General features: G+C 43.1%; 1 protein-coding gene across 1 annotated transcript; it reads right to left on the minus strand.

Moving 5' to 3' along the window:
• Positions 1 to 2,325: 2,325 nt before the first annotated feature.
• KCNV1 (potassium voltage-gated channel modifier subfamily V member 1) lies at positions 2,326 to 8,155 on the minus strand. Its single transcript, XM_005892798.2, has 3 exons — positions 7,689 to 8,155; positions 6,300 to 6,829; positions 2,326 to 2,837 (listed from the first exon to the last, which is right to left on the minus strand). The coding sequence occupies exons 1-3, from the start codon at positions 8,153 to 8,155 to the stop codon at positions 2,326 to 2,328; spliced, it is 1,509 nt and encodes a 502-aa protein (XP_005892860.1).
• Positions 8,156 to 12,341: the final 4,186 nt, after the last annotated feature.

Below are 12,341 nucleotides of genomic sequence, written 5' to 3' on the forward strand. Positions count from 1 at the left end.
TGGATAAATATATAAATTATATAATTAGAAGAGTTTATCAATAGTTATTATGTAATAGGAATACCTTGAAGATACAGTGACAAAGTACATGATGAGTACAGAGTGCAGCCTGGATCTCTTCTTGGGGAGAGTTCTAGATAAGCCAGAATGAGTTTGCCTTCTGTGTCTATTTCCCCTTCAGATTGTGGATGGCGTTTATATTAGGGCAAGTGGCCCTGTGGTATGCTCTAACACCTGGGAATTGTGTAAGAGGGAAAATATTTATTTTATTACTACTCATATCTCTTAAATATTTCATAATATTTGGGAGAAGTGGAAACAAGCCAAATGGATTAAAGTATTTTAGCATACAATTTAAAACTCATGCCATCAAAGAAAAGGTTTTTAGAGCTTAACCAGGCATATAAGAAAACTAGAGGTAGCGTATATGATATTTCATTGATTTTAAGATGTGCATTTTAAAATTTTTACATATCGAAACTCTGGATACATTTTGCAATCAGTGGTATCTTACAATTGACTGGACTTTCTTTTGTTCTTTTTCCTGTCTTTTCTCTCTTCCTCTCTCTCTTCTTTGTAGTTTATAATATGCTATGCTATGCTATGCTAAGTCACTTCAATCGTATCCGACTCTGTGTGACCCCATAGACGGCAGCCTACCAGGCTCCCCTGTCCCTGGGATTCTCCAGGCAAGAACACTGGAGTGGGTTGCCATTTCCTTCTCCAATGCATGAAAGTGAAAAGTGAAAGTGAAGTCGCTCAGTCGTGTCCGACTCTTAGCGACCCCATGGACTGCAGCCTACCAGGCTCCTCTGTCCATGGGATTTTCCAGGCAAGAGTACTGGAGTGGGGTGTCATTGCCTTCTCCGAGTTTATAATAAGGTATCCTTAAATAGATTTAATGACATATTATACAGACATGATATTAAATTTGTCTTTCTCAGTATTTATTTCTTACCATAACTCAACCCTAGAAAGGACCTGTTAGGCATTTTTCTAATTTCCCAGCCCATGGAATATTAATACCAAAGATATATGCTATAATCTCTTTATGTATTGCATGGATATATGTTTTGTATGAATAAAAACAGTAGGATTTTTTGTCCCCCTCAAAGAAACAATTTTTGTCCCCCTGGGGACACTATTATATTCATTGAGATTGCAGGTATGAAAATAATACTCTATATTATTCTTAGTTTTTGAAATCTCATTTACAAGAACATTGGCAATCATAAACTAATTCCCAGGTTTAGAACTGTTGGCTTTAATTATATAACAAACTGACTAGGAATTTTATTTTATCCTGAAATACTGTCAAAATGCATGTGAAGTTGGAACATTTGCTATTTACCCCAACGGTCAGAAAGCTATCCACAATACTTTTTGTTAACAATTGAAAGATTGTCAAATTCATCCAATGGTATCACTCAACATAACATTCTCATATTATGAAATAAGATGATTTAATAATTTCAGTGTATATACATTTAAGATCCTCACCACTTCAACTTTACTTACAAGGTCACCATTTTAAAGACATAACTTGAACACTGAGTCAATAACGAGATATTTAAAGACCATCTAGTTTCCATGGAGTATAAAGAGATATTGCCTTTATGCTCCACATATGCACTCCATGGGAAGGATGAGGAAGTGCAATTCTGAAAGCCTTTAGTTAGCCCTCTTCTACTGCAGCCTAGGTAGTTTTTGGATTCTACCTTCAAAACTAATGATGGAACACAGAACTCAGTCCATTTGGGACCAACGTCTGCACCAGAGGAAAGATAGGCACTCAGTCTATGATCATCAAATCAGGATTTTCTCTCGAAAAGCTAATTGTTATATTCAGCAGCTTTAACTGTTCAAGAAAGGAGTGATTTACTTACTTGGAGAGTATCTTTTTATAACAAAATTGTTCACCATGATCTTCAATGTTCACTTATCTTTGCTCTGGGCTATGCCGTTTAATGTCCATCCTTTAAAATTAGAGGTGCAAAAGACTCTAAAAATTAGTGATAGGAAAACGTTTAACGTTATTGTATGCATTACACTATTATTTTATATTTGACAATTCCAACACGTGTCTATTGGCCTTGCTGCCTTGGGTGGTGTTAAATGGCTATTTTTGAGACTCAAGTGTGTCAGAACAATGTGCTGTAGTTTTGGGGGGATGTGGGCTATTCTAGTAGACCAAGCAGCGTGTCAACTAAAATGAACACAGGCAGGACTCAAAAGAGACTCAGCAGCAGTGTACAGACATCCACATCAAGGCTTTATCAATCAAGTTAGTTTTACACAAGTTTTGTAAGTAAACTGAAAGTGAATTCAAAACCAGAAATCATCTCCTCCACTGCTCCTAGTACTTGCTCTTTCTCTGCCTTTCAGTCGAAGCATCTCCATGATACTCCGGGCATAGACATCTCTCAAGTTCACACTGATATATGAGTCAGTGGCTATATTCTTGGTAAGTTTCTTCAGAGCCTCACGCTGTCTAACAGCTGCTTCCTTGAGCTTCAAGGTGAAGTAGCAAGCGGAGAAGCGGTCGTTAATAATAGCAATGGGCAAGGCCAAGACAAGGATTCCCGATAAGATGCACATGAAGGCCACAATCTTGCCCGTGGTGGTGTCTGGTCTGATGTCTCCATATCCCACGGTAGTCATGGACGTTGTGGCCCACCACCAGGCACAAGGGACGCTTGTGAAGGTTGTGTCGGGAATGCTCTGCTCAGCAAAATATTCCACAGTTGAAAATATAGAGATTCCCACAGAGAGAAACAGGAGCAGCAGGCCAACTTCTTCGTAACACTGGGTGATTGTCATTCCAAGGGAGCGTAAGCCTGAAATAGACCAGTTGGTGTCAGTCACGGCCACCCCTTTTCCCTTCCTCTCCCCATTTCCTCTCCCTCTCCTTCCCTGCTATCCATCCCAAAACATGCATTTGACATTTCCTATGGCTCCAGCATTGGGCAAAGTTCTGGGGGTACAGAGGTGATAAGTTACAATCTTCAGGAAGTTCTTAGTCTAGTTGACGGGGACTGATTGAGAAGGCTAAAAATAAATATAATCAGATTCATTCACTCACTTATCTATTAACACGTGCATGTGTGCATGCTAAGTTGCTTCAGTCATGTCCGACTCTGTGCACCCTGTGAACAATAGCCCGCCAGGCATTCTCCAGGCAAGAATACTGGAGGCAGGTATTCTTGCCATGCCCTCCTCCAGGGGATCTTCCCAACCCAGGGATCGAACCTGTGTTTCTTAGGTCTCCTGCAGTGGCAGGCGGGTTCTTTAACACTAGTACCACCTGGGAAGCTCCTAGCTATTAAACACCTACTATTTATACAAAAAAGATGAGAGAAGAGATGAAGGGCAGGCAGGGGACATTTGATAGCACTTTGTCCTTTAGACAATGAGAGCCTCTGCAGCATTGTACGAGGAGGGCTCTTTTGGTCAGGTCTGCATTTCAATACATCACCTTGCACGCTATTCTAAGGCAGTTTTATGTTGTCTCCTTATATTTTATGTGTCTGTTTTTCTCACTTTCCTGATAAAGTTTAACACAATTAGGGGCATCATAATCTGAAAGAGCCAGAAGAAGTAAAAGATGAGAATGAAGTGAAGCAGTAAAAACAAGTTAGGATTCAGGAACAAAATTCACAAAAGAACATCAAATCTACATGTGAGGACATTCTAAAAGGAGGGGTTCCAGTACTCCTCCATTTCAATGACACCCATTGAAATTTTTGTCCTAAATACCAAAGTTATAACAAGAGGAGCCCATTATAGGATCGCTATTTGAATAAGGTATCTTCCCTAACACTAGAGATACTGATTAAAGTTTATCCATATTTTGAAGTCATATTAACATGATGTCACAGTGATATTGTCTCAAAAGTCCAAAGTAATACCTCTTGGAATTATGTTTAAATTTTTATTCACTAGAGACTATTTTAAATACATTAAAATACTATTTCTGCTCTCATTATTCTGAATTTTGAGATGTTCTTTAATTATTAGCCAGCTATTTTAAAAGACCAATGAAAATAATTTGAGATTTAACTTTAAAAGACATTTTAAATAGTATCTTTAGAATACCTTTTAGAAAACTGGCCTTGATGTGTCTGTATTGAATTGGATTTCTGAAATTGAGAACATATGAAGAAATGCATAGTGTTTGGAAAGACTATTGTCATTCCAATGTTCTAAACAGTTCATTTGGAAAAGAAATAAAGTGGCCTGAATTTCTGCAGGTTATATCAATTAACTCAGATCATCCTAAACAATAACATGAGATAGATGTTATATTTATTATGCCATTTTACGGGTGAGCAGACCAAGGCACAGAAAAGTAGCATATTTAGTACAAAGTAACATGCCAAAGACTTAAAACTAGGCTGTCTGGTCCACCACTGTCTTCTTAAACCATTATTTCATAATACTTCTCCATTTTATTTATAGTTAATACCTAGAGAAATATGTGCTCTATGTTTATATTTTGCTAAATGTAATGCTAAAGACAAAACTGTCAAATATTCATTGCAACTGCTCATATCTTTTCAATAAATTAAGACTTTATTAATACTTCTACTTGCCTTAGAACTGAGAAAACCTTTGAAGAGGTGACATTGTGGAAATTACTATTATTTTCCTTTTCCTTTCTTTTGGGGAAAAACGTAGTCTTTACTGGGTGTTTTTAAATTGAATCCTGTGAAGAGTTTATAAATACTAGAAGAAAGCATCCCATTATGGGTGTCAGAAAACAAAGAGTGGTACTTCTAAAAGTTGTTGGAAACCCCATTATCAAATCCCTGGTATGTGAGGCTAGCTAGGAAAATACACTACCAAAATTATATTAGGAGCAGTCCTAGTTTTCTCAGAGATGTGGGGGGAAAACATATCTGAGGTTCATTTCTTCCTAGATATATAAGGAGAGATCTCTACCATCAACTCCTTTTAGGTGACCAGTCAGGCATATATCCAGGGAAATCAGTGGGAATAGGAGTCTCTAGTCAGTTATTTGTATTTATATGTTTCGTATTAATATTGTATCCTACTCCAGTGTTTCTCAAAGTGTTTCTCAAGACCACCTACATCAAAGTTAGCTTGTTAAAATGCATGCTTCTGGATCCAACCCCCAAAACTAAAATTTGAGTCTCTAGAGTTGGGGCTCAGAATTTGCATTTTAACAAGCTTTTCAAGGGATTCTTGTTTTTATTAAAGTCTAACATAAGGGAACACATATGTGCTCCAGAACATCTAACAGACGGCAGGGCCAGTCACTGAGAATCCCTGCCCTTAGGGATGGAAGCATCATCTTTAATGGATTTGTATGATTTCCTCTGATTTGCCTATAATTTTTCATGTACAATTGTGTGTGTGTGTGTTGTGTAGACATTTTTCTAGAGAGAGTGTTCTTTAGATTTTCAAGGCTTTATGGATACATACAAAAAGCTAAGGCATTCTTGTTACTGTCTCTCTTATACGTCCCTAGTTCAGGACAAAAAAATTCTCAGATACTAGACAGGGCATTTCATTAGCATCTTTAGCTTTCTTGTAAGTGCTTCCCGGATGGCTCATAGTGAAGACTCTGCCTGAGATGCAGGAGATGTGGGTTCCATCTCTTGGTTGGGAAGATCCCCTGGAGGAGGAAATGGCAACCCACTCCAGCATTCTTGCCTGGGAAATCCCATTGACAGAGGAGCTTTGTGGGTTACAGTCCAAAGGGTCGCAAAGACCCTTTTACTTCTAAAGCAAACATTTCCATTGTTTTCTCCCAAATTATGAGAAGGCCTCCAGTGCCCAGTCATCTCTTTTCGCATAGCCAGAGAAGGTCCTGGAGGACTGACTTTTCTTCTGCCAACAAACTTGTGTGAAAAACATTTCCTTCAACACAGAAAAGAAACTGGCTTATGTTCCTATATATCATATATAATTTGTGCATATCTTATTATGTGCTGTTTATGCATATTTTATGTAGCACCTTCCAGAAGCACTGTGTCTTTAATTTCTGTACATCTTCTGGGCACCTGGGTTAAAATAAAATGAACATATGGTTAAATAGTTTCTCACATGTCTTAAGGAGAGAAAGTGTATGAGAGGCAAGTTGTCCTCTCTACCTGTGATAACAACCTCAAGGTTTTGCATTTCAGTACCTTTCTGGAGATCATAATTGGGTGAAATATAGCAGGTGGTATTCTGAGTGTCAATTGAGAGTCAAGAGTCGCTTCCCTTGGACCCTGGTCAAAGCCCTAATGCTTAAGAACAACAGCGAATGAAAAGGCATCATGAAACCTGAATACCTGTGGAATGCCTGCCCAGTTTGAGCATGCGCAGAGCCCTGAGCAGCCTCAAAACCTGAACGATGCGCCCCACGTTTTCCAGCTCCTGTGTAGTCTGGCTCCCACTCAGGCTTTCTACCAGGAGAGTGATGTAGAAGGGCAAGATGGCAAGGAGGTCTATGATGTTCGGCACCTTCCTCAGGAAGCGGCACCTGTCCCTCACGCACAGGAAGCGCAGGACAAACTCGCCCGTGAACCAACTGATGCACACATACTCCAGGATTTCCAGCAGCTGTGGGTCCAGCCAGCTTAACTCGGCTGACATCAGGGCCATGTTGACGATGGACACTGCCACAAAGATAATGGAGATGACCCCAAAGATTCGGGCTGCTGTGCACGACCCAGGCTTCTCCAGGATGTTCCAGAGCTTCTGGCGGATGGTGGGGCAACGTCCCTGGGAGAAGTCCTGTTCACTCTCATGCTGACTCTCCTGGTCTTCTGTGTCCTTCTTAAAGTCTAACGTTTCACTCAGCTCCTTTCTTCTGAAGTATCTTTTAGGGAAGACAACCTGATTAGTCTAACTTTTTAAAAATACTGAAGTGAAGTGGGAATTAAACTCGGCAGTGAAGTCATGCTTCTTAATTCAGTAACATGCAGAACAAGTTCATGCTATATTTTACCCAGGCCATCTTTTCACAGGACTCAAATGTGAAAGATTATTGCTTTTAAAACGGAGCTTTTGTGGTAGAAGTTTATACAGAATAAATTATACGTAGCAAAGCTACTTTAGATTAATGCATTTTACGACCTAGTTTTTTCTTGTAACAAGAACAGAAGTTTGCAACAGGGAATTTTTTTTTTTTAATGTGGGTAATGGAAAGATATTCATAATAAAATGGTAATAATAGCAAAGTAATTGCAAAATAATAGATCACCAAAGTCCCACACTTATTCACAAAGAACCAACTTTCTGTCTTCTGGATTTAAAGCAGTTCTTTATCCAAGTTTTAAAACTGAAGCCTCCTAAGTGTGATAAAGCACCACTCTCTATATTGTAACCTACATCCCTGTAGGTGTATTTTTGGGAGCATAATTTTTGACTCATCTTTACAATCACCAGATCTTTATTGCAGGCCTGACCGATCTTGATTACAAATGAATTAGCATACCTTCACTAGAAAAAGCAGAAGGTTCAAAAAGTCCCATCAAAACTTGGCTTTGATGCTTTCCGGCCCCCACTACCACCCTGCCTTCTTCTGGCTCCTAAACGGCCACAGGTAGTGTTCTTAGGCCTGACTCGAGCGAGGCTTGGGTGAAGTCTCAAATCTTGCCCCTGGACGCCCCATCCCCACGGCGCCCGCTGCCCCGCCCCGCCCCGCTGCGCCCCCGCCCCCGGCGCTTCGCGGGTACCTGTCCCGGCAGCAGGAGTCAATGCTGAGCTCGTCAATGCCCCAATACTGGATCTCCTGGAGGAAGGAGAGCGCGCACAGCTGCTCCATGACGTGCAGGCGACCGGTGCGATAGTAGTGCAGGACGTAGCGGAAGGCTTGCGAGCTCCGGTCGAAGAAGTACTCGTTGTCCACGGGATTGGCGTCGTCACAGAGCTCCAGGGGGCTGGGCACGGCGGCCAGGGCCCCGCGGCGCCGGCACGAGGCCACCACCACGGCCAGCTTGCCCAGGCGCGTGTGCGGGAAGCAGGACAGCGCCTGCTGCGAGAGCACAAAGCGGCTGCCGCCCACGTTGACGGTGAAGCTGTCCCCGAGCGCCAGGGGCTCCCCTTCACCCTCGCTGCAGAAGACGCTGGAGTCCAGCGAGGTCAGGGAGGCGCTGTCCAGCGAGGAGTCCGGCGGCGCCCGGCCCCGGGGAGGCAGCTCCATCCTCGCCGCCGCTGCCGGAGAGCTCCTCGAAGTTGAGGGGGAGGGGGTTGGCACGGCCGGGATTTCCCGGGCTCCCGAGGGGGGTTCCTCCCACCCGCGAACCTTTCCTCTCTCCACCCCCTGTGCTGGTTCTCCCTCTCGCCGCTAGGGAGCCGCGAGTGCGCGGGAGCCGCGCATCCGTGCCTGGGATGGAGACGAGGGGTGGCGCCCTAGGGAATCGCTCACGTGCGGACCAAGCCGAGGACAGCCTCCGGGCACACAATTGGTCGCTGTGGTCCTTCTCGGACTCACTACCCGATCTCCAACTTTGTAACTGAGACCTCCAGCCTGGAGGTGTTTGGGTGGAAGGCCTCGCGGCCGCTGGAGCGGGTGGGGAGGGACAGAGGAGGGAGGTCTACCGTGGAGGAGGGCTCGTCGAATCTTGAAGGAATGTAAGCAAGGGGGTGGGTGAGACTCACGCCCGCCTGCAGGGGACCAAAACGGAAAGTTCAGCAGCAAAGGAAGGGGTAACCGGGTCTGAGTCTTTTGCAACTTCGGGGTGTATATTCCTCCCTCTTCTTTTGCGGCGCGGCCTCATAGGCCTCCCGGGGAGCGGTCGCTGGCGATGCGCGCACGTGGGGGAGGGTGACCCGGGCGCGCGAGGCGTATCATTTGCTGGCATTCACTCTCAATCATTCTGGCACCCTCCTCTCCTAATTTTTGACCTCCTGGTAGGGAAATGAGCGCAGTTAACGCTGACTTTTGATTAAGTCTCGGCGAGTCACTGCGAACCAGGGGTCGCCGTGGCCAGCTCGCATCACATGTTGAGACACTTTGCGCCCTTTGGTTCAGCCGAGTCTGTCCCTACAAGTTTCCTGGAGAGGAGGTGTTCTGGGCGCGTTTCTCGGCACACAGCGAAGCTGTCATTTTAGGAGAAGGGAAGGCAAAAAGACAAGGACTAGAACAGGCGTGGGCTGGGGCAGGAGTTTAAATAGGAACGACAACTCGGCAAAGGGAGAAGCCGAGCGCCGCGCCCAGGTGAGGCTAGGAGTGCATCCTCGGGGTCCCCGGGAGTCACGCCCTGGCCAACCTGTTGGACACCGGGCTGGAGTGGGGAGGCGGGCAGGGTGACTCACCTGCTGCTCCAGGCACATCTGGGTTGCGCTAAGTGCTCGCTGCTGGTTACGGAGCCTAGGTTTGATCCTCTGGATCTACGCGAGTCTGACTTGACAGGTCCGGGAGCAGAGCTGTGCTCGCCACCGAGTTCTTCTGGTCTCCACTTGTCGCCACGCGACTCGCGGCTCCGGCCCCGCGGCTGCGGCGGAGGGTGGCCGCCCCCGCTCGCGTTCCCTCCCAGCCCCCGGCGGTTCCCGGCGCCAGCTGTGGGGAGTGCGGGGAGCGGAGGGAGCTGAGACCGGAGGAGGAAGTGAGGCGCTCGGTGACTCTGAATATTACATTCATCCTGAAGGCACTTCAAGGATTCCTATATTAGATTCCCGGTTCCCTGAATCTGTGCGCTCAGGAATGCTAAAGAACAAAATTTTCAGCTGTGTAACTGCCCTAATCCTGCTAAACTCAGGGTTAGGGCAATTATGTTAACTGCTTTGGGTGGCATGGTTCAAGGTTTTCCCCATTAATTTCAGCAAGCTTCAGGAAACCTTTTTTTTTTTTTTTTTTCAAAAGTCTTTGCAAAAATAGGTGAACCATACTTATCTCCTCCCCCCCCCCCACCTTGTAAGTAGTTTTATAAAGTATTTATAAGGAGATAAGCAGGCAGTTTGATGCAGTACAAAGGGCTTTTTCATAGACTGATGTGAAACACAGCTGTGTAGTTCTGGCTTTGTCAGCTAGCAGTGGGACCTCTAGCCAGCAAAGGCCTCAACACTCCTTAGTAAAAGTTCAAGTTTTAATTAAAAAACACTCAGTGTTTACTGGGTGCTTACTTTAGGCCAGGAAATTTTTGTAAGCCCCTTACCCATCCAGTACTTTGTGTGATCTTCATAACAATAGTGTGAAGTAGAATATTCATTGAAAGGACTGATACTGAAGCTCCAATACTTTGGCCACCGGATGCAAAGAGCCCACTCATTGGAAAAGACCCTGATGCTCTGCAGGATTGAAGGCAAAAGAGAAGAGGGCAGCAGAGGATGAGATGGATGTAAAGCATCACTGACTCTATGGATACGAATTTGAGCAAACTCGGGGAGATAGAGACAGATGGACAGGGAAGCCTGGTGGGTTATAGTCCATGGAGTTGCAAAGAGACATGACTTAGTATACAGGTACTGTGAAGTTTTTTTTTTTTTTTTTTTAAGGAGGTGAAGCTTTTCCCTTGCATAGAGAGAAAAACTTCTCCAGTATTTCAATTGTTGATTGGGCATTGAAAAAAGCCAAAAGTTCTGCCTTATTCATCCCTCAGTGTGAATAACTTGAATCAAATGATTAGCAGTAGCAGTCTCCCGTAACTTTACAGATTATTGTGAGGAATTGGGAAAACTGGCCGAGGAGAATGACAGCTTTGGGTGAGAAGGGAGGTCTTGGAAGGTGACCAGAGGTTAGCAAATGGTGTCTGAGGCTCATGGGTCTCTTGCACTGCCACCAGCACCTTGGACTTCAGTTGTAATAGTGGTGTCTTGTAGAAGCAATTGTAAGCAATTGTAACAGTAACCATCCTTGAAGTGTAAGCCTCAAGCTAAGCATCTGAATTCTCACAATGATCCCATTAAGTAAATTCTGTTATCCTTCCCTGCTGCATGCATGCTCAATCGTGTGTGAGTCTTTCCTACTCTATGGACTGTATGGGGCTTTTCCCAAAAGAATACTGGAGCAGGTTGACATTTCCTCCTCGAGAGTATCTTCTGGACCCAGGGATCTAACTTGTGTCTCTTGCATTTCGGTCAGATTCTTTACCACTGAGCCATCTGGGAAGCCCATGTACTGTTATCCTTAGTCACAAATCTCAACTCAGAAGCTCACAGGTAGTAAGAAGCGTTTCCGGTTGTACAATCAATGTGTAAAGGAGTATGTGAAGGGGTCTTTCTGACTTCAGATTTCATTTCAACTGTTAAGATCCAACATTTTCAATTGACCTTCAATATTGACTAAAACAATTTCAACTAATTAATAGTTAGTCCTAATTATAACTAGGAAGATGATTACTAGTTAACTGGGAGTATACAAACACAAATGACCCATCTTAAAATATAGAGTCTCTTGGATAGTAAAAATCCCTGCCTTCTTCCGTGTACTGACCCCTTTAATCTGTTACCTCTGCCCTCTCATCGATTGTCCAGGTTTGAGTCAGAGAGTCCAGTGGAAAACATACAATGGTCAGGGACAATGAATCCATTCAAAGGGTATCCTTTCTGGTCTCTGATCTTGACTTGACATATATCTTGAAGTATGTGAAAGTGAAAGAAGAATTGTTGCTAAGTAGTTGTGGGTGGTGAGGTCTTGCTTTCGATTTCATTCCTACTTAGCATGGGAGGAACATGATTGTCATGTAGGAGGCAGCACAGAACTGAGACATGAAAACTCGACAATCTAATGACTTTGAGTGTATTTCCCGAGTCATCAGATGTCATATTCGGGTGATTCTCCATTAACAGTCTTGTGTGATGAAGTGCTCTACTGGTATTTCACTTTATCTATCAAGTCTTTGAAATATCGATATGAATATTGAATCTCCAGGTACAGCTTGTATTTTTAATTCTTCCAATTTTTATGAATATTTCCAAGTTTCTTAATGAACAATATTCTTAATAGTCATATTTTTAAATTGGATAAAAGAAAAATCACAAGATACCTTAAGCTGACAATTATAAAAGTAAAAAAGTCATTTGAAGCCACATTCAAAATGTCTATGATTACAAATCTAGAACATTTTATCTAGGTTTTTGAAAAAGTAATGAGAATGTATTTATATTAACGTTGTATTCAGCTATTCTGTGATTTACTTAGGGGCTTCCCTGGTGGCTCAGAAGGTAAAGCATCTGCCTGCAATGCAGGAGACCTGGGTGATTTATTTAAATAATATAATGTTTCTGTGAAATTATTAATTATCTTTTCTATGAATGTTTTAAAAAGATTATACATACATGATCATAAGTGATTGAAATATTTTTTAAGGAAAGTGTACATTTCTTATTAATTTATATTCAAAGTACTGCAACTTTATATATATAAATATCATGATAATTAAATAGAT

This window comes from Bos mutus, chromosome 14, assembly GCF_027580195.1.
Source record: "Bos mutus isolate GX-2022 chromosome 14, NWIPB_WYAK_1.1, whole genome shotgun sequence".
Classification (NCBI taxonomy): domain Eukaryota; kingdom Metazoa; phylum Chordata; class Mammalia; order Artiodactyla; family Bovidae; genus Bos; species Bos mutus.